This window comes from Protopterus annectens, chromosome 5.part0, assembly GCF_019279795.1.
Source record: "Protopterus annectens isolate FY-2018-M chromosome 5.part0, PAN1.0, whole genome shotgun sequence".
Lineage (NCBI taxonomy): Eukaryota > Metazoa > Chordata > Ceratodontiformes > Protopteridae > Protopterus > Protopterus annectens.
In genome coordinates, this window is record NC_056735.1 from 392741617 (window position 1) to 392763676 (window position 22060).

General features: G+C 43.7%; 1 protein-coding gene across 1 annotated transcript in view; it reads right to left on the bottom strand.

Moving 5' to 3' along the window:
- Positions 1-1200: 1200 nt before the first annotated feature.
- Positions 1201-22060, bottom strand: part of GPR161 (G protein-coupled receptor 161) — a 39033-nt gene continuing 18173 nt past the window's right edge. The window contains exon 2 of the mRNA XM_044071762.1: positions 1201-1738. Coding sequence (XP_043927697.1) covers positions 1461-1738 — 278 coding nt within the window. The 3' untranslated portion in view covers positions 1201-1460. The remainder of the gene's footprint in view (positions 1739-22060) is intronic.

Consider the following 22060-nt stretch of genomic DNA (forward strand, 5'->3'; position numbering starts at 1 on the left):
CAACTGTTAATTTCTCATAAAGTTAAGAAGAAGGGACACAACCAGTGTCACAACAGACTGTTTCCAACTGGGTGTCTAAGGCTATCTATCTGTTATACTCACCATAACAAATCTATTCCAGGCAAGGTCGAGGTCCTCTCTACAAGGACTTTGGCTTCTTCTATGGCTTTTTGGAAACATTCTAGGAGCTGCTACTCGGTCCTCTGTACATACTTTTACAAAGCATTATGAGCTGGATTAATTCTCTAGGTCATACTTTGCTAGGTCCATTCTCCAGAGGCTCCTGGACCCTTCTCCTTCCACCTCCCATATAGCTAAAGCAACTGCAGCAGTGATCAATATGAAGAAAATAGTACAGCTGTGTAAGCTGAATTTACCCTAAAAGAAGATGTTTGAATGATCACTGCTGCAGTAGTCACTCCCTCCCTCCAACCCCTTATTTTTTGGTGCATTTTTATGCTAGGGTGTGGACATTTGCTTTCTGTTATTCTTAGCCTTGTTCTTTCAGGGCTCAGCCTCCCTCTCTCTGCTGGCAGGAAAGCTCTGAAGGTCTTCGCTCCCAACTTGTCTTTTAGTCAGCACAGCTCGAGCTGCTTGACAGGCTGGATGCATGGAAGGTACCCAGAAGCTTTGGAAGTGGGCCAGTTGTTATATCCTTGGCAAGATATAACCCATATAGCTAAGGCTACTGCAGCAGAGATCTTTCGAACGATTTGTCATCAAAATATCGTAAAACAGTTATGCGACCTTGGAAGGTTGAAAGGCACTCTTCCAAGGTGTCATAACATTAATTTTGAAAAGTTTGAATCCACAAGAGCGAATGCTAGTGTGCATTCACTCTTGTGGAGTCATCATTTTGAATGGATTTACCCTTTCCTTCACTGTAGTGCGATCTTGGAGTTTGTAAATATAAGTAGCAGGGGGTGTTCGTTCAGCAATTGGATTTTACGACATTTCAGGTTGGGTAAGTGAACACCTGCACAAGTTATTGGCGAGATTTTGCCAGTAAACCCCTTTGAACATTTACTGTTACGGTAAGCTCAGCTTACACAACTGTACTTTCCCTTTGGAGACAAGCATAAGACAATGTGTAAAGCAATAATAATTTACACTCCTCCTCCAAATAATTAACTCTGAGCAAGCAGTGGTTCTAAACTGATAACTGGTCCACATTAATAAAAAAAAATTCTGTCAACAGTCAAAATTTTCCTATTTTATATAACAAAATGTCATTATCAAGGAAAATGCACTCATAAAAAGAAAAGCCCATATAAATCACAATTAAAAAATACTTCCAAAAAGTCCATATTGAAATTAAGAACCTATATTAATTTAGCAATACATTTCAATCCTTTAAGTGTAATTTCTGAGAAGTCCTAAATAACAATGTTTGAAGAGTGTAGACTAAGAATACATTCTTGGATGCTTTTATGATAAAAACATCTGGGAATCTTGACATATTAAACTAAACTGTGTTCTTCTTCAGTCCCATCATTGACAATTCCTTCATCAATGCTCTCCATTCGAGGCCTTTCTCCAGCAATCATTCGACTTCCTCTTCGTGAACCTGCACTTCCAAAAACAGTTTGGACACCTGACAAAGTGCCTGGAATTGAGTCTTCCCCAAAAAGAACAATTCTGGCATCTGCTTCAATTGCTTTGGCTAAGCTGGATGCATAGTTATCCAATGAATTAGACAGTTTAATTGGTAACTGAAAACTGGACGATTTGCTGGACTCTGAAACACCACAAAAACATTAAAACATTAAGTTGTGATGCATGCAATGGTTCATTAACTTCATATACATATATGCTTACATTTTTTACAGCTGTGTTCAAAGAGTGCGACTGGATTAAAGTGCTGTGTTTGCCTCCAGTCTAAAAGGAGGTTGGAAATAAATCAGGAAACATGGAAATGGATAAGCTAACAAAACTGCTGCATGATTTTTTTAAAATTTGTATCAACAGAAAAAAATGTTTCAATAGTTTGACTTGCATCTCCTGTAAGAAGCAGACTATAATCTGGTGTCACAGCCTGGCATAAATCATGTGGATAAAACAATATCAGGAGAAAGTTGCCAGACAAGCAAGCATAAGGCTAGGAGATGAATCTTAAGTGATACAGGGCAATATATAAACACGCACATACACACACATATACATACATGTGTATGTATGTGTGCGTGTGTGTATATATATGCACATACACACACGTAATATATATATATATATATATATATAAAATTGCTGAACTCACTCACTCACTCACTCACTCACTCACTCACTCACTCACTCACTCACTCACTCACTCACTCCAGAATTAGTCACTTACTAGAAAAACCTCAGACATATAATCTGGGCTAATTATTAGTTATCAGAGAAGGAATCCATGTCTGTATATGTCACCAAGAATGTGAACCAAAATAAATAAATAAATAAATAAATAAATATCAAGGGATATGACAGTTGAAAAGAGCTATGAAAACTGAAACAAACTCCTTCTTACTTGTTTAACATAACACTGACTTCTCAAATTATCAAATGACTTCAAATCCCAATAGTCAAACAATATCAGGTTGGGCAAAATTATAAACCTCTATCAGCTATAATGTGTGCAAAAAACTTTCAGCAATATAACAAAGGAGAACAAAGTAAGATTTTAAAAAAGTAAGCTACACAACTTGTGATACTAATAAAAATCAAGCAGTACAACAGAATCAGTTGCTGTTGAACGTATAAACTGGCATTGCTTTTGAATAGAAACAAATGAAATTTATGTACTAACCATAAATGTTGGATCTGGATAAGAAGCTCCATCTTTGTTAAAAGTAGGACTAATGCTATTAGGCTTTTACAGGCTACTAGCCCCTTCCCTTTCACCCACAATGCTCTGCAAAACAACTTCATTTCCATATTTCTGTCATGACTACTTATAAGAGCAAAACATACAGTGGATATAAAAAGTGCACACATCCCTGTTGAAATGCCAGGTTTTTGTGATATAAAAAATGAGACCACAATAAATCATTTCAAAACTTTTCTCACCTTTAATGTGACCTACAACCTGTACAATTCAATTGAAAAACAAACAAATCTGTTAGGGGAAAAATATAAACAATAAAAAATGTACAATAATGTGGTTAAATAAGTGTGCACACCCTTAAACTAATACTTTGTTGAAGCACCGTTTGATTTAATTACAACATTCAGTCTTGGGTACACAACTGCCATCAATTAAAGAGACTCTGATTAACCCCAAACAAAGTTCAGCTGTCCTAGTAGGATTTCCCTGACATTTACTCAGTTGCCTGCTACAGCAAAAGCCATGGTTCGCAGAGACTTTACTAAGTATCAAAGGGCTCTGATTGTTGAAAGGTATCAGTCAGAAGGGTACAAAAAAATTTCCACAGCATTGGATATACCATAGAACACAGTGAAGACAGTCATCAAAAAGTAGAGAAAATATGGGACAACAGTGACGTTGCAAAGAACTGGACATCCCACCAAAATTCATGAAAAGACAAGAAGAAAACTGTTCAGGAAGGATGCCAAGAGACCTACAGCAACACTGAAAGGAGTTGCAGGAGTTTCTGGCAAGTATTGGTTGTGTACTGCATGTGACAACAATCTCCCGTATTCTACATATGTATGGCCTATGGGGTAGGATTGTAAGACTGAAGCCTTTTCTTGCACTGAAAAACATCCAAGCCCGGCAAAAATTTGCAAAACAATACATCGTCTCCCCAAAAGCATGTGGGAAAATGAGTTATGGTCTGATGAGACTAAGGTTCAACTTTCGGGCCACAATTTCAAAAGGTACGTTTGGCGCATAACCAACACTTCGCATCACCAAATGAAAGTACAGTTGTGTACACTTACCATAAATGTAGATGTTCGAGTGTATTCACTGTTGCAGTCATTACATTTGGGTAATCTGCTGGCAGGTTGCCCTCAGTCGGCCTGATAAAGTCTTGGGTCCTGCGTCGGATGCTGTCCCTTCTTCCATGACATCAGGCTGTCAGGGGTATAAAACATGCAGCCGACATCATTACATCAGTTTTTCTTGCCCCAGATGTCAGGTGCCCCCCTAATGGGGAGCAAATAAACACAAAAACACAAAAGTATACCTCCAACCAAAAGCAAATACACCAAAAAGGCTTTTAAGCACAGTAAAGGCTAGGGGGCTGGAAGGAGGTTAACCAGGACTGCAACAGTGAATACACTCGAACATCTACAGCTATGGTCAGTGTACACAACTGTACTGTGTTGTTCGTGTTTCACTGTTGCAGTTATTACATTTGGGTAGATTCCCAAAGCTATGGTTGGGAGGAGGAGTTTATACAGCATTAGGGCCAGCTATACGGCCCTGCAAGACAGCAGTGACAAAGCCAGCTCTGGATTTAGAGAAAATTGGTAAATGATAATGCTTGGTGAAAGTATGCACAGAACTCCAGCTAGCAGCTTTCAGGATATCCCTGGTAGGGACACCTCTGAGAAAGGCTGTAGAAGTAGATGCAGCCCTGGTGGAGTGAGATCTGATCCCCTGGGGAATAGGTTTTCCATGGTGCTTATAGCAGAAATTAATGCAATGGCTTATCCATTTAGAAATGGTCTATTTTGAAATAACCTTCCCCTCTGCACCTGCAGCAAATGCTACCAGCAAATGTTCAGATTTTCTTCAAGATTTAGTCCTGTCCAAGTAGAATCTTAGTTGTCTGTGCACATCCAAGGAATGCAGAATCCATTCCCCTTTGTTCTGTGGATTGGGAAAGAAGGTTGGCAAATGAATGGACTGATTAAGAGCCACACTGGGAACCACCTTGGGCATGAAGGATGGATTGGTCCTGAGAGATACCCTGTCCGCATGAAAGATAATGAAAGGATCCACTGCTATAAGGGCCTGTAATTCAGATATCCTTCTAGCTGAAGTGATTGCTAAAAGGAAGGCTGTTTTCCAGGAAAGAAATTTTAAGTCTGCAGTAGCAGCTGGCTCGAAAGGAGGTAGAGTGAGTTTCTCGAAAACAAAGTTAAGGTCCCTGGCAGGGGATGGAGCTCTCCTGCGTAGTCTCAAGTTTTTTGCCCCTCTGAGATACTGCTTGAGTAGAGGATGAAAGAAGAGGGGTGGTTCCGTGTTGTGAGCTGAAATAGCCGAGTAATGGATTTTAATGGAGGAAAAAGACAGGGCCTTGTGAAGCATCTCAGTTAAGTATTGCAAAATTTGAGGTAAATTGGGCGCTGCTGTGCTCATCCCTAAAGATTGGTTCCAGGCACAGAATCTTTTCCATTTGTCAGCATAAGATTTTCTAGTACTAGGTCTCCTCGCCTCCAAGATGACATCCATCACAGGTTTGCTGAGGGATGATAAGGGTGAATTTAAGTGATTAGCCAGGCTGCAAGGTTTAATGTTGGAAGCTGAGGATGCAGAATTTGGTTCTCTTGCTGAGACAGCAGTGAAGGGGTCTGAGGCAGGTGCCATGGAGATACTTGCGACACACTGCGCAGGAGGGGGTACCAGTGTTGGCGCGGCCAGTCTGGAGCAATCAAAATCATCCTTGGTTTGTCCTGTTTGACTTTTAGTAGAACTTTGGAGAGTAGAGGCAGAGGGGGAAAAGCGTGAACTGATAGATTTTTCCAGCTGAAGGACAGAGCATCCACTTTCTAGGCTTGTTTGTGGGGAGTCCTTGTGCAAAACTTGTCCAGCTGGTAGTTCTGGGGGGAGGCAAATAGATCTATGTCTGGGCTCCCCCATTTGTTTGTCAACATGTTGAAAATCCGTGGTTCCAGTTTCCACTCGTGTGGGTCCATGAGGTTTCTGCTTTGTCCGTCTGCCAGTGTATTCAATTTTCCAGGCAGGAATTGAGCTTGTAGATGCACTTGGTAGCTCAGGGCTGTGTTCCACAATGCCATGGCTAGTCTGCAGAGGGGGTAGGAATGTGTACCCCCCTGCTTGTTTATGTACCACATAACCATCTTTACCATTAGTTGTCCTGGAAGAATGTAGTCCTTGAAGGCTGTCAGAGAGTTCTGTACAGCTAGCATTTCTTTTTGATTGATATGTAGGTGCATTTGATTTAGGTTCCATTTGCTCTGAATGCACTTCCCTGCCAGGTGAGCCCCCCCCATGCATAGTCTGATGCATCTGTAGTTAGGTTTGGGCGGCAGGGGGTAGTGTGAATGGTAATCCCTTGTTCTGGTGGCAGGCTTCTGCCCACCATAGGAACTCCAGGCGTAGGTAAGGTATGATAGGAATCATTGTTTCCAGGCTGTGACAATGTTGACTCCATAGACTTTTTAGATACCACTGTAGTTTCCTCATATGCATTCTTACATATGGAATTAGAAGAACACAGGAGGCCATGAACCCCAAAGCTTGCAGTATTTGTCTTGCAGATATAGCAGGGTTTTTGTGGCCACTTGTTTGAAGTAAGTTACCAAATGAATTTGCTTCTTTGGCGTGAGGAAAGCCATCTGGGCAGTTGTATTCAAGCTTGCACCCAGGAATGTAATCTGTTGGCAGGGTACCAATTGTGATTTCTTTTCGTTTATGGTGTACCCTAGAAAAGTTAGAACCCTTTTTACAAATGCCAGATGATTTAAAAGTATGCCCTGGTTTTCTGCCTGAATTAGACAATCATCCAAGTAGGGATATATTTGCATATCTCTTTGCCTGCAAAATGCAATAACTGGAGCCAGGCACTTTGTGAATTCCCTGGGAGCAACAGACAAGCCAAAGGGCAGTGCAGAAAACTGATAATGCAAGTAGCCTGCTTTGAAGCGTAGGTATCTTCTGCAAGATTCCCTGATTGGGATGTGCAGGTATGCTTCTTTTAAATCTAGAGTTGTCATCCAGGCATCTTTGCCTAGCACAGGAAGTAACTGGTGAAGAGTCAGCATCTTGAATTTTGGAATCTCCAGAAAGGTGTTTAGAGTAGACACGTCCAGGACTTTTCTGGGTACCAGGAAAAGCCTTGAATAGAAACCTAGTCCCTTTTCCTCTTCTGGCACCAGCTGAATACCCCCCATGCTTAAGAGAGAAAGTACTTGTTTTTGAGCCTCTGCCCACTGACTTGAGGGCAGGTCTGGCCATCTGTTTGGTGTTGGCAATGTGTGGAAATGAAATCTGTATCCCTGGGACACTATATTTAAAACCCATTTGTCCTGGGTTATGAGTTCCCAGTTCTTTGCATGAAGAGCAATCTTTCCCCCCAAAGGGGCAGTTGAAAGATAAGTGCTTGGTAATTTTAAAAGGAAGTCATTGAGACTGTTTACTGTAGGGGGGGTGTCTTATTTCCAGATTTGGAAGTGGAGGCCCCCCACTGCTTAGCTCTGAGAGTACCCTGGGACTGAAAAGTACAGTTTTGTACCTACCATAAATGTAGATGTTAGAGTGTACACCCTGCTGCAGTCATCACACTTGGGTTATCTTGTCGTCAGGTGGTCCCGCAGTCGGCCTGAATTCCAAAGTCTTGGTCCGGCGTCGGTTGCTGTCGCTTCTTCCCTGACGTCAGTGCCCCAGGGGCATATATAATGCATCCAACGCCATTTTCTTCAGTTTTTCTTGCCCCAGATGTCAGGTGCCCCCAAAAAGGTGGTCAATAATTAGTACCAATTTAAGAAAATTTTGCACAAACACAAAATCCCTCCAGCTATAAGCAAATACATCAGGAAGGTATTGTAAAGATTTAGCCAGTTAGATCACAGGGGATGGAGGGAGGGTAACCTGGACTGCAGCAGGGTGTACACTCGAACATCTACATTTATGGTAGGTGCAAAACTGCACTATGGTCATTGTGTTACCCTGCTGCAGTCATCACACTTGGGTAGAATCCCAAAGCTAAGGATGGGTGGAGGAGTCAAAGAGGGTTAGAGGAGGCTAGAAGGCCCTGCAGAACTGCAGTGGCGAAGCCAGTTCTAGTCTTAGAGTAAAGTGGTAGGTGATAGTGTTTGGTAAAGGTGTGTACTGAACTCCAAGTTGCAGCTTCCAAAATCTCCTTGGTTGGAACCCCCCTGAGGAAGGCTGTAGATGTAGCTATTGCCCTGGTAGAGTGGGGCCTTATGGTAGCAGGAACTGGTTTTCCATAATGGGTATAGCAAAAATGAATGCAATGTCCTATCCATTTGGAAATGGTTTGTTTTGATATAGCCTTCCCTTGTGAAGCTGTAGCATAGGATACAAAGAGCTGGTCAGATTTTCTGAAAACCTTAGTTTTATCCAAGTAGTAACGAAGTTGTCTGTGAATGTCCAAGGAATGCAGGAGTCTTTCTCCTTTGTTCTGTGGATTTGGGAAGAAGGTGGGTAAGTGGATGGTTTGATTTAAAGCCACACTGGAAACCACCTTAGGCATGAAGGAAGGATTAGTTCGTAGAGAAACTCTGTCTTGATGGAAAATGAGGAAAGGTTCCACTGCTGAGACTCTTCTGGCTGAAGTTATTGCTAGCAGCAGGGCAGTCTTCCATGATATAAAACTGTAGATCAGCAGAGAAAGCTGGTTCAAAGGGAGGTAGCGTAAGTTTTTCCATAACAAAATTGAGGTCCCATGTTGGTGTAGGTGCTCTCCTGGGGGGCCTAATATTTTTTGCCCCTCTGAGGAACTGCCTTAGAAGTGGATGTGAAAATAAGGATTGATCCATGTTGTAGTGGGCTGAAATAGCTGATGCGTGGATTTTAATGGAAGAAAAAGAAAGTCCTTTGTGCAACATCTCAGTTAAATACTGTAGAATCTGAGGCATGTGAGGCTGAAGTGTATTTTGGCCTTTAGCTTGGTTCCAGGCGCAAAACCTTTTCCATTTGTCCGAGTAGGCCTTCCTGGTGCTGAGCCTCCTAGCTTCCAGAATAAAATCCATAACTGCTTGGGAAAGAGGAGCTGACTGGATGCTTAGCTGATTTGCCATGCAGCCAGATTTAAGGTTTTGAGCTGGCTGTGTAGAATCTGATTGTTTTGCTGTGTGAGCAAATGGGCAATTTGTGGTAAAATCCAAGGTGGGCCCTGGGCCATATTCCTTAATAGTGGGTACCAGTGCTGGCGTGGCCAGTCTGGGGCTATGAGTATCAGTTGTGGTCTCTCCTTTCTGACTTTCAGAAGCACCTTTGTGAGAAGAGGCAATGGAGGGAAGGCATAAACTGTCAGGTTTTTCCAACCGAATGAGAGTGCGTCCACTTTCCAAGCTTGATGGTGAAGAGTCCTTGTACAAAATTTTGTTAGCTGATAGTTTTGGGGGCTGGCAAACAGGTCTATGTCTGGGAGGCCCCATTTTTGAGTTATCATTGCAAATACTTGTGGATCCAGTTTCCACTTGTGGGGATTCATGATGTTTCTGCTGAGGTCGTCTGCCAATGTGGTCTTTTTTCCTGGCAGGAATTGAGCTTGTACCTGAACCTGGTAAGCCAGTGCTGTGTTCCACAAGGTCACTGCTTGCCTGCATAGAGGGTAGGAGTGTGTACCCCCCTGTTTATGTACCACATTACTGTGGTGCTGTCCGTCCTTATTGTAAGTTGTCCTGGATGTAAAAGGTTCTTGAAGGCTGTCAGAGCATTCTGTACAGCTAGCATCTCTTTTTGATTGATGTGCAGATTCCTTTGATCTGCAGTCCATATGCCTTGAACGCACTGTCCTGCCATGTGTGCCCCCCAGGCGTAGTCCGATGCATCTGTTGTCATAGTTTGCCTGGTTGGGGGCAAGGTGAAAGGCTGACCCTTGTTGAGGTAACATGCCTGTGACCACCATAGAAACTCTTGTTGTAGGCAGGGAATGAGAGATATCATTGTGTCCAAGCTGTGGCTGTGTTGAGACCATATGCTTTTTAGGTACCACTGTAATTTCCTCATATGCAGCTTTGCAAATGGTATTAGAAGTATGCAAGATGCCATGAAGCCCAAGGCCTGCAGAATTTTTCTTGCAGGGAGTTGGGTCTTTGTTGCCATTGTTTTGAAATATTGAGTCAGTTGTAGTTGTTTGTCTGGCGTCAGATAAGCCTTCTGGGCCGTTGTATTCAAGCTGGCACCCAGGTATGTCATATTTTGTGAGGGTTCTAGTTTTGATTTCTTTTCGTTTACTGTGTACCCCGGGCAACTTAGAAGATGTTTTACAAAAGCCAGATGTTATAAGAGGATGTCCTTGCTTTCTGCTTGGATGAGGCAGTCGTCCAGGTATGGGTATATTTGAATTCCTCTTTGTCTGCAGTACGCAATTACTGGTGCCAGGCATTCTGAGAAGACCCTGGGCGCAGTGGATAAGCCACAGGGCAGTGCAGAGAATTGGTAATGGGTTGAACCTGCAATGAAACGGAGGTATCTTCTGCAACTTTGTCTGATAGGGACATGCAGGTATGCCTCCTTGAGGTCCAAAGTTACTAGCCATGCTTTCTTGCCCAACATTGGAAGAAGCTGCTGTAGTGTTAGCATCTTGAATTTGGGTACTTGTAAGAAAGTGTTTAGAATGGAAAGGTCCAGAATTGGTCTCCAGGCATTGTCCTTTCTGGGGACTAGAAAGAGTCTTGAGTAAAATCCTTGGCCTTGCTCCCGTGTAGGTACCAGATGAATGGCTCTCATGTCCATGAGAGCTGTAATTTGTTTTTGTGCCTCTGCCCAGTGATTTTGTGGCAGGTTTGGCATTCCTCTTTTCATTGGCAAGGTGTGGAAATGGAATCTGTCCTCGTGAAATTATGTCTAGGACCCATTTGTCCTTTGTGACAATGTGCCAGTTGTCTGAAAAAAGTGCGAGCTTTCCTCCCAAGGGAGCTGCCAAGAGAGTGTTGCTTGGCCAGACGAGGCGTAAGTCATTGAGTTTGCCTTCTAGTAGTTCCTGTCTTCTCCTCCCTTCTGTGTTGCAGTGCCCCATTGTCGAGGTTTGTATTGGGCTTGTGGTTGCCCTCTGTCTCTTGGATGTCTCTATTTACCCCTCTGTGGTCTGTCAGTAGCTGGAAAGGACCAATTGTTTGTTGGCCAATTTCTGCTGAAGCGAGGGGGTTGTACCTGTAAAAAATCTTTGACTGTCTGCATAGATTTTGCCTTATCCTCTATTTTCTTTAAGACTTCTGCTTTAACTCCATATAGGACATCCTGCTGTAAGGGAGCATCTAGAAGCTTTGCTTTAACATGATCAGGCAGAGTTTGTTCCTTTAACCAAGCATGCCTATGTATAACAGACCCAGTGACAGCTGCTCTGCAGGAAGCCTCTAAAGAATCAAACCCACATTGTAAAGTATGTTTGCCCACCTATTCAGTTGCATGCAACAGATCCTGCATTTCTTTCAATTCAGACTGTTGAGGGAGTGTGCTCATTTTTTGCCTTAACTGAGACATTAGAAATTGCTGATTTTTTAGCATGTGAAATTGGCAATTTAGTGCTCGTATAGCTAGAGTGGCTGAGGTGTAAACCATTTTCCCCCACCTGTCTAGTGCTCTGGAGTCCCTTTCAGAGGGTACAGGATTTTTTGCCATAGAAGCCTTAGCCCCTTTGGGACCCTGGGAGATGGTCTCTGGATCAGCAACAGGGCTTTTATAAAGGAATTTGTGGGAGTCAGGCACTCGATAGTATCTGTCTGGTTTGGCTGGAGCAGGAGGCAGAGAATCTGGGTTCAAACTAGATTCTAAGTAAACATCATCCACAATGTCTAAAACTGGGGGGGATGGCAAGAGGTCTGTGCTGGGGGAGTAAAATAAACTCTCTGAGCCTTTTCTTTGAGTCAGAGTAGTCCTGACCTTCCCAGTGAAAATGTTCCCTCATAGTGTGTAAAGTTTCCCCAGAGGAGTAGTCTTCAGGGGGAGAAGCTGAAGGAATGGAATCCTCAGCATCAGAATCTTCATAAGGGGGAAAACAGTAATCTTGGTCCTCAGAGGAGCCTGAGGAAATAGACCCTTGATCAGAGGAGGCATAATCTTCCTCTTGTCTAGGCCTTTTGTCGGGTGGAGGTTGGGAACCCCTGATTAAAGAGATCAAATCTTCCGCCATTTTAAGCATCTGTTTCTTAGGCATGGGGCCTTGAACAGGAGACTGAAGTGCAGTCTTTTTTGGTTTAATAGGAGTCTTAAGCTTAGGATACGTTTTTATGGTGAGCGTCGTCGGTCTGAAGACGCCTTCAGAAACCGAAGGTGTTTCTGCAGCACCGACATCTCTTTCTGCAGTGTCGTCGGTAGGGGCTACACAAAATGACTGTGTCGGCCTAGCACTCTCCGCCAAAGGCTCCGAAGCGGTCTCCGGTTCCAAATCTGCGGTAGCCAGGGGCTGCGTAGGAGCCTCACTGAAAACCGGTGAACCGGAGACCGGCCCAGCCGAGGCCTCAGAGTCTGGCTTGGGTCTAGGTTGCCTGTCCTTATCCTTGCGTTTTTTGTGCACGCCGGTAGTCGGTTGCTCCGACGGTATCGTGTAGTTAAATTTTCTACTGAAGTAGTGTCGTGCGAAATCAAAACGTCTTTTTATAGTACGCTTATTGAACCTAGCACAAAAACGACAACCAGTGACGTTGTTGTCTGGGCCTAGGCAAGGTATGCAGTAAGAATGAAAATCCTTATGAGGTATTTGCTTCCCACAAGAAATACAATTGTTAACTTTTTCTGATATCGGTCTGAGGCAAGAAAAGTTTCCCCAATGGGGTACTTAACTTTATTGAAGACTTCAGATCTGAAATTCGACTTCGAAAATCTCAGGAGTCGGCCGACTGGCACTTGCGAACTGCTTCTGCTTCGGGCACCGCGCGGCAAGAAAGACTGAAGAAAATGGCGTCGGATGCATTATATATACCCCTGGTGCACTGACGTCAGGGAAGAAGCGACAGCAACCGACGCCGGACCAAGACTTTGGAATTCAGGCCGACTGCGGGACCCTGACGACAAGATAACCCAAGTGTGATGACTGCAGCAGGGTAACACGATGAACATCCTGGGGTTTTTGCTGTGTCTGGGTTTGGCTTGAGAGGATCTGGAAGGAGCTGGAAAGAACAATTCTTCCAATGCCTTCTAAATCTTGGAGGTTGCACTTGTAAGAAATCTTTAACAGTTTGCATAGATTTAGTTTATCTTCCACCTTTTTTAGAACTTCTTCAGCCTTATTGCCAAACAGGCGGTCCTGATTTAAAGGAGCATCCATCAATTTAGCTTTAACATGATCAGGCAAAGATTGCTCCTTAAGCCAAGCATGCCTTCTAAGCACAGACCCAGTAAGCAGCCCTGCAGGAGGCCTCTAAAGAATCAAAACCACATTGCAAAGTATGTTTTCCAACTTGTTCAGCAGAATGCATTAAATCCTGTAAATCTTTATTTTCCACACAATCAGGAATCAACATCATTTTCTGTTTAGGCAGTCCAATAATATGCTGTTGATATTTTAACATATGAAATTGGCAGTTTAATGCTCTGATTGCCAAGGTCGCAGAAGTATAAACCTTTTTACCCCATCTATCCAGCGCCATGGAATCTCTATCAGAAGGGGTAGGATTTTTAGCAGTAGAAGCCTTAATGCGCTTGGGCCAGTGAGAAATGGTTTCTGGATCTGCAACAGGATTTTTGAAAAGGAACTTGTGGGACTCAGGAACCCTGTAGTATCTGTCGGGCTTACTAGGAGCCAGAAGCAGGGAATCGGGGGCCAAACTGGATTCCGAGAAAACATCAACAACAATGTCTAGTACACGAGGTATAGTCAAAGGCCTATGCTGAGGTAGAAGCAGGAAATCCCTAACCCTTTTTTTTGAATCAGAAAATTCCTGGCTTTCCCAGTGGAAATGCTCCCTCAAAGCATGTAAAGTTTCCCCAAAAGAAAAGTCCTCAGGAGGGGAAGCAGAGGGAATGGAGTTCTCTGCATCGTAATCCTTTATAAGTAGGCATGGACAAATCCAGGTCATTAGAAGATTTCAAAGAAACAGAATCCTGATCAGAAGATTCATAATAAAGTCCAGCCCTAGGCCTCTCAGAGAGGGGGGGAGGTTGACGACTCCTGATTAGAGAAATTAGATCTTCAGCCATTTTGATCATTTGTTTTTTAGGCATAGGGGCCTGAACATGTGGCCTGGGTGTCAGTTTTTTAGACATGGCACGAGATTTAGGCCTTAGTAATGAAGGTGGTGTCGATTTAATATGCAAGTCTGTAGGCCGGAATACACCCTCAGAATCCGGTGCCTGCACAGTGGCTCCGGACCCATCCAAGGTAGAGACATCCACGGGTTCCATAGGTCAAGCATCTCGCGGCATACCGGACCCCGAATGGGTCTTAGTAGAGGCCTGCGAATCAGAAGTAGCGGGTATCAGGGGCTGCAAAAGCACCTCACTGAGTACTGGCGAGTGGCTTAGGAGAAGCGTTGTCAGCAGTTCTGAACCTCAGCGATATGTCTCTGTCTTTATCTTTGTGTTTTTTTCAGAATTCCGATAGTCGGAAGGCTAACCAATTACATTTCTGGATAATTAAACCGAGAACCGAAATAATTAGAAGCAAAAATGTACCGACGACGGATAGTGAGCTGATTAAATAAAGCACAAAACCGACAGCAAGGTACGTCGTGGTCAGGGCCTAGGCAAGGAAAGTACAGTTTTGTACCTACCATAAATGTAGATGTTCGAGTGCTAATACAGCTGCAGTCATAACAGATGGGTTTTCCTGCCGTCAGGTGGGTCCTCGGTCAGCCAAATTCCAAAGTCTAGGTCCGGCATCGGATGTCGTCGCTTCTTCCCTGACGTCAGTGCGACAGGGGTATAAAAGAACCAGCCGACGCCATTTTCTTCAGTTTTTCTTGCCCCAGATGTCAGGTGCCCCCAGAAGGAAGGCAAAACATAAATTTATGTAATAATGCAATGCAATAAAATCAAAAAACAGTAGTTGCAAGCAAATACACCATAAAAGAATACCCCAAATCACGTTGTATGAGGAGGTGTTAGCCATTAGGCCTGTCCCAAGAGGGGAAGGAGGGAGGGAAACCTTGACTGCAGCTGTAGTAGCACTCGAACATCTACATTTATGGTAGGTACAAAACTGTACTATGTTCATCGTGCATACAGCTGCAGTCATAACAGATGGGTAGAATCCCAAAGCTAAAAAAGGGGTGGTAGGCACTAAGTGGAACTAGGAGGAGCCAGGATGCCCTGCAAGACTGCAGTGGCAAAGCCCGCTCTAGATTTGGAGTATAATGGTAGGTGATAGTGCTTGGAGAAAGTATGTACAGAACTCCAAGTGGCTGCTTCCAAAATATCTTTGGTAGGAACCCCCCTGAGGAAAGCTGCAGAGGTAGCTGTGGCCCTTGTGGAGTGAGATCTGATGCCTGTAGGTACAGTTTTACCATGAAAAGAGTAACAAAGGCGAATGCAGTGGGCTACCCATTTTGAGATTATCTGTTTGGAAATAGGCTTCCCTTGAGCACTTGTAGCATAGGACACAAAGAGTTGCTCTGATTTTTTGAAAGGCTTTGTTCTGTCCAAATATTAACGGAGCTGTCTGTGAAAGTCCAAGGAATGTAGTAGTCTCTCCACTTTGTTTTGTGGATTAGGGTAAAAGGTAGGTAAGTGTATAGCCTGATTCAAGGCTACCCTGGATACTACCTTTGGCATAAAAGAAGGGTTGGTTCATAAGGAAACTCTGTCCTGATGGAAAATGATGAAAGGCTGCACAGCCATGAGGGCTTGTAGTTCCGAAACCCTGCGTGCTGAGGTGATAGCCAGAAGGAAGGCTGTTTTCCATGACAAATATTGCAGTTCTGTTGAAGCAGCTGGCTCAAAAGGAGGCAGGGTCAGTTTTTCTAGAATGAAATTGAGGTCCCAAGCAGGTACTGGTTGCTTCCTTGGGAGTTTTATATTCTTAGCCCCTCTGAGGAACTGTCTTAAGAGAGGGTGAGAGAATAAAGGAGGATCAGTGTTGTATTCTGCAGAAATGGCTGAGGCATGGATTTTGATGGAGGAGAATGAAAGTCCACTGTTTAGCGTCTCAGCTAGGTACTGTAATATTTGAGGTAAATTCAGTATTTCAGGATTCTGACCCTTTTTCTGATTCCAGGCACAAAACAGTTTCCATTTTGCGGAGTAGGCTTTTCTAGTAGAAGGCCTTCTGGCCTCCAAAATGACATCCTGCACCTCCTTGGAGAGTAGGGTCTGTTGTGAATTTAAGGAATCCTCCATGTGGCTAGATTGAGTGTTTTCAGCTGACTGTGAAGAGTTTTGAAGTTGTGCTGAGTCAGTAGAAGAGGCATTAGAGGAAGGATCCATGGTGGGGAATGCGTCAGGCTCCTCAGGAGTGGGTACCAGTGTTGTCTTGGCCAGTCTGGAGCAATGAGAATCATCTTTGGTCTGTCTGCTCTGGCTTTTAATAGAACTTTGGGCAGCAGAGGAAGAGGTGGAAAGGCATAAACTGTCATTGTTGTCCAAATGAAAGAGAGTGCGTCCACTTTCCAGGCCTGTGGATGAAAGGTCCTTGAGCAGAATTTTGTCAATTGGTAATTTCTGTGGGTGGCAAAGAGATCTATGTCTGGCCTTCCCCATGCTTGAATTATCTTTGTGAAAACTTGAGGATGCAACTTCCATTCGTGTGGATCTGTCATATTTCTGCTTAGGTTGTCTGCCAGCGTGTTTTCCTTGCCTGGCAGGAACTGTGCTTGAAGTTGGATTTGTAATTCCAGAGCCATGTTCCAAAGAGACATGGCTAGCCTGCATAGGGGTATAAATGGGTTCCTCCCTGTTTGTTTATGTACCACATCACTGTGGTGTTGTCTGTCCTTATCAATAGCTGGCCTGGATGCAGTAGGTCTTTGAAAGCCATAATAGCATTTATTACTGCTAGCATTTCCTTTTGATTGATGTGTAGGTGCTTTTCTTTTGGGACCATTTGCCCTGAATGCACCGATCTGTCATGTGCCCCAGGCGTAGTCCGAGGCGTCTGTTGTGATGACTTGATTTGCTTGAGGCTTGCAGAATGGGAGACCTATGTTTCTTTGGCATGCTTGAGCCCACCACAGAAATTCCTTTTGAAGACATGGAATCAGTGGTATAATTGTTTCCAAACTGTGGCTGTGTTGAGACCATAAGTTTTTTAGGTACCATTGAAGTTTTCTCATATGCAGCTTTGCACATGGGATTAGTAGGATGCAAGATGCCATGAATCCCAGAGCCTGCAGGATTTTCCTTGCAGTCAGCCTGGTGAAGGTTGCCAGTTTTCTGAAGTAATGAGTTAGTTGCCCTTGTTTCTCTGGCGTGAGGTAGGCCATCTGGGTGTTTGTATTCAAGCTGGCACCCAGGAAAATTATTGTTTGAGAGGGTATTAGTCTTGATTTCTTTTTGTTGACTGTGTATCCCAGAGAATTCAACAACATTATTGCAAACGCCAGGTGTTTCAGAAGTATGTGTTTGCTGTCCGCTTGGATCAGGCAGTCGTCCAAATATGGGTATATTTGTATCCCTTGAAGTCTGCAGAAGGCAATTACTGATGCCAGGCATTTCGTGAACACTATAGGCGCACTAGATAAGCCGGCAATGCAGAGAATTGATAATGGGTTGAACCTGCAAGAAATCTGAGGTATCTTCTGCAATCTTGTCTGATTGGGACATGCAGGTATGCCTCCTTGAGGTCCAATGTTACCAGCCAAGACTCCTTGCCCAGCATGGGAAGAAGCTGCTGTAATGTGAGCATCTTGAATTTTGGTACGAGTAAATATGTGTTTAGGATGGATAGGTCCAAAATAGGTCTCCAATCTTTGCCCTTCCTTGGTACCAGGAATAGTCTGGAATAAAAACCTTGACCCTGTTCTTGTGCAGGTACCTCTTGAATAGCTATCATGTCCATGAGATCTGAAATTTGTTTTTGTGCCTCTGCCCTTTGATTGTGTGGCAGGTTTGGCATGCCTCTCATTTTTGGAAGGGTGTGAAAGTGGAATCTGTAGCCTCTGTCTATAATGTCCAGGATCCATTTGTCTTTTGTGACAATATGCCAATTTTTCGAAAATAACGCCGGTTTTCTGCCTAAAGGTGTTGCCAATTGAGCCTTGCTTGGCATGCAAAGGGGAAAGTCATTGGTTCTGCTTTCTGAATGGCTGTGAACTATCCTCACCATCTCTTGGTGTAGGTGCTTGCCACTGTCTGCCTCTAAATGATCCTTGAGATTGCTCTCTACCCCTCGGGCGCCTGTATCTACCTCTTTGAGGTCTGTCCGTGGCTGGAAAGGACCAATTTTTTGAAGGCCAATTTCTACTGAAACGTGGAGGTTGTACCTGTAGGAAATCTTTCACTGTTTGCATTGATTTTGCCTTTTCCTCCATTTTCTTTAATACCTCCTCAGCTTTAACACCAAACAATACATCTTTTTGAAGAGGTGCATCTAGTAGTTTAGCTTTGACATGATCTGGTAAGGTTTGCTCTTTGAGCCAAGCATGTCTACGTATGACTGATCCTGTAACAGCAGCTCTACATGAGGCCTCTAAAGCATCAAAACCACATTGCAAGGTATGTTTACCCACTTGCTCTGCACTATGCAACAAATCCTGCAACTCCTTCAAGTCTGGTTGTTCAGGTTGTGACATTTTACTTTTCAACTGAGATAACAAAAACTGTTGATACTTTAACATATGGAACTGACAGTTTAATGCCCTCATGGTTAAGGTGGCCGAGGTGTATACCTTTTTCTCCCACCTTTCTAAAGCTCTGGAATCTCTCTCTGAAGGTAATGGATTTTTGGCAGTGGAGGCCTTAATTCCCTTGGGACCCTGTGAAATGGTTTCTGGGTCAGCCGCATGGCTTTTGTATAGGAATTGGTGTGAATCAGGAACCCGGTAATACCTGCCAGGCTTGACTGGAGCTGGAGGTAAAGAATCTGGGTTGAGGCTGGCCTCTGAATACACATCATCTAGTATGTCTAAGACAGGAGGGATAGCCAGAGGCCTGTGCTGAGGGAGCAAGAGGAAATCCCTGAGCCTTTTTCTTGGAGTCTGAGTAATCTTGGCCTTCCCAGTGGAAGTGTTCCCTCAAGGTATGCAAGGTTTCCCCAAAAGAGTAGTCCTCTGTGGGGGAGACAGAGGGAATGGACTCCTTTGCATCAGAATCTTCAAAAGGGGAGTATGAATGTTCCTGGTCTTCAGAATGTTCTGAAATAATGGAGGTCTGGTCCGAGGAAGGGTATTCTTCCTCCACTCTGGGCCTTTTGTCCGAGGGGGGTTGGGAACCCCTGATAAGAGTAATCAAATCCTCAGCCATTTTGAGCATCTGCTTTTTAGGCATGGGGCCTTGAGAGGGGCCCTGTGGAGCTTGTCTTTTAGAATGCATGGCTGCTTTAGATTTAGTGAAAGCCTTAATGGAAAAAGAAGAAGGCCTGAAGACACCTTGAGAGGTGGCAGGCCTGTCTAAACTCTGAGTTTCCCTGCCAAGAGGGGCTTCGGTATCTGTAGTCGGGGTGTGGGCCGAAGAGCCTGCGACCTCAGGCACAGAAGACACCGCTAATGAAGTGTCATCGGTAGTCAGGGGCTGCGTAGGCGCCTCGCTGAGAACCGGAGCACCAGTAGTCGGCTTTAGCGTGGTGTCGGTAGAAGTCGCGGACCTCGTATGTCGGTCCTTATCTTTGCGTCTTTTACTCAAAACTGGAGTCGGATTATCCGACGACATAATGTAATTAAACTTTTTGCCAAAATAGTGTTGGCCGAACTCCGCCCGACGCTTAATAGTGCGTCTGTTGAATGTAGCACAAAAACGACAGGCCGAGACGTTGTGGTCTGGGCCTAAGCAAGGAATGCAGAGGAAATGGAAATCCTTATGCGGTATTTGCTTTCCACATGAAAAGCAATTATTAACTTTGTCTGACATCGGTCTGAGGCAAGAAAAGTTTCCCCAATGGGGTACTTAGCTTTCAAGAAGACTTCGGTTGAAAAATATTCGTAATCTCAGGAGCTGGCCGACCGGCACTTGCGAACTGCTTCTGCTTTGGGCACCGCGCGGCAAGAAAGACTGAAGAAAATGGCGTCGGCTGGTTCTTTTATACCCCTGTCGCATTGACATCAGGGAAGAAGCGACGACATCTGACGCCGGACCTAGACTTTGGAATTCGGCCGACCGAGGACCTGCCTGACGGCAGGAAAACCCATCTGTTATGACTGCAGCTGTATGCACGATGAACATTATAGTACAAATGAAAATCTTTATGAGGTATTTGCTTTCCACAAGTAATGGAATTATTAACTTTTACTGACATCGGTAAGGAGCAAGAAAAAGTTTCCCCAAAGGGGTACTTAGCTTTAAGTATCAGCCGACTGGCACTTGCGAACTGCTTCAGCTTCGGGCACTGCACGGCAAGAAAGACTGATGTAATGACGTCGGCTGCATGTTTTATACCCCTGACGACCTGACGTCATGAAGAAGGGACAGCATCCGACGCAGGACCCAAGACTTTGTTATTCAGGCCGACTGAGGGCAACCCAAATGTAATGACTGCAACAGTGAAACGTGAAGAACATCACCATCCCCACAGTGAAGTATGGTGGTGGCAGTATCATGCTTTGGGGTTGCTTTTCTTCAGCTGGAACTGGGGCTTTAGTTAAGGTGGAGGGAATTATGTACAGTTTCAAAAACCAGCACTTTTGGCCCAAAACCTTCAGGCATCTGCTAGAATGCTGAAGTTGAAGAGGAAGTTCACCTTTCAACACGACAATGACCCCAAGCATACATCCAAATCAACAAAGGAATAGCTCCACCAGAAGAAAAAGTTTTGGAATGGCCCAGCCAGAGCCCAGACCTAAATCCAACAGAAAATCTGTGGGGTGACCTGAAGAGGGCTATGCACGTGAGATGCCCTCGCAATCTGATGGATTTAGAGCATTTTTGCAAGGAACAGTGGGCAAATATTACCAAGTCAAGATGTGCCATGGTGATAGACTCCTACCCAAGAAGATTGAACGTTGTAATTAAATCAAAAGGTGCTTCAACAAAGTATTAGTTTAAGGGTGTGCACACTTATACAACCAGCTTATTGTACGTTTTTTATTATTTACATTTTTTCCCCCTAACAGGTTTGTTTTTCAATTGAATTGTACAGGTTATAGGTCACATTAAAGGTGGGAAAAGTTTTGAAATTATTTATTGTGGTCTAATTTTTTTACATCACAAAATCCTGGCATTTTAACAGGGGTGTGTACACTTTTTATATCCACTGTACCATAATAAAAACTAAAGGAACTTTAGTCCATGTCAACAAGAGGCAGGCAGACGGAGATTGGATACATTGATGAGGAAGGACTGAAATCATCCAGATCAATGTTATGGGAAGTACATAACTTCTGTATCTAGCTTGAAGAGGTCCATCTTTGTCAACAATAGGACAGAGTCAAAAGCATATTCTCCTCAGTGACTTCACAGATACTTCTAATAACTGTGGCACTAAAGGAAGAATGAGATTTAGAGATTACAGGTTGCAGAGTCTTGCAAAAGTATTCCATGAAGCTCACTAAGCTGATACACATCTAAGGATGCGTTTTTGAAAAACGCCTAAGAGATACAGAAGACAAAGGCTTATTGTATTTTTTTATAAAACAATTCAGGACAATCACACAGTCACTTGAATAAAGTAACATTGAAACTTTACCATACAATTTATTTTTCTAAAGGGAAAATTACTAGAATTTGGTCCTGTCCACATAAAATCCAGGCTGTATGTGGAGATATATACAGTACATCCAATATTCAATTTACTACAGAGTTACAGTGGACTGTCACACCTTCAACCTGTATCCTATGACAATCACACAATTAGACACTGTCAGAGCCCACAATGACAATAAACTTTGAATACTGCATCTCCCAATGGTTGTGGACCCGGGAACAAGTGCTACTATTCGGCCTGCAGAGGGCAAGTCCATCAGTTTGACACTTTGGGTCTCAAAGTTGCTGTGTCATGGCACAATCATTTTGGGATACAGGTCTGCTGTAACTTGACAGTAAATGTAAACATTCACCTTCTAAGTATCGGTAGTAAAGAATACAAGCAGGTTAGCAGACTGAGGTTTGTTTAAATGAGCACCTTAAGCATAAAAAGACAGTGCCACTACATATACACCTAACAGTGCTTTCCAAGATACATATTTCAAATCTGCAGCAGCAACTAGTTAAAAAGGATGA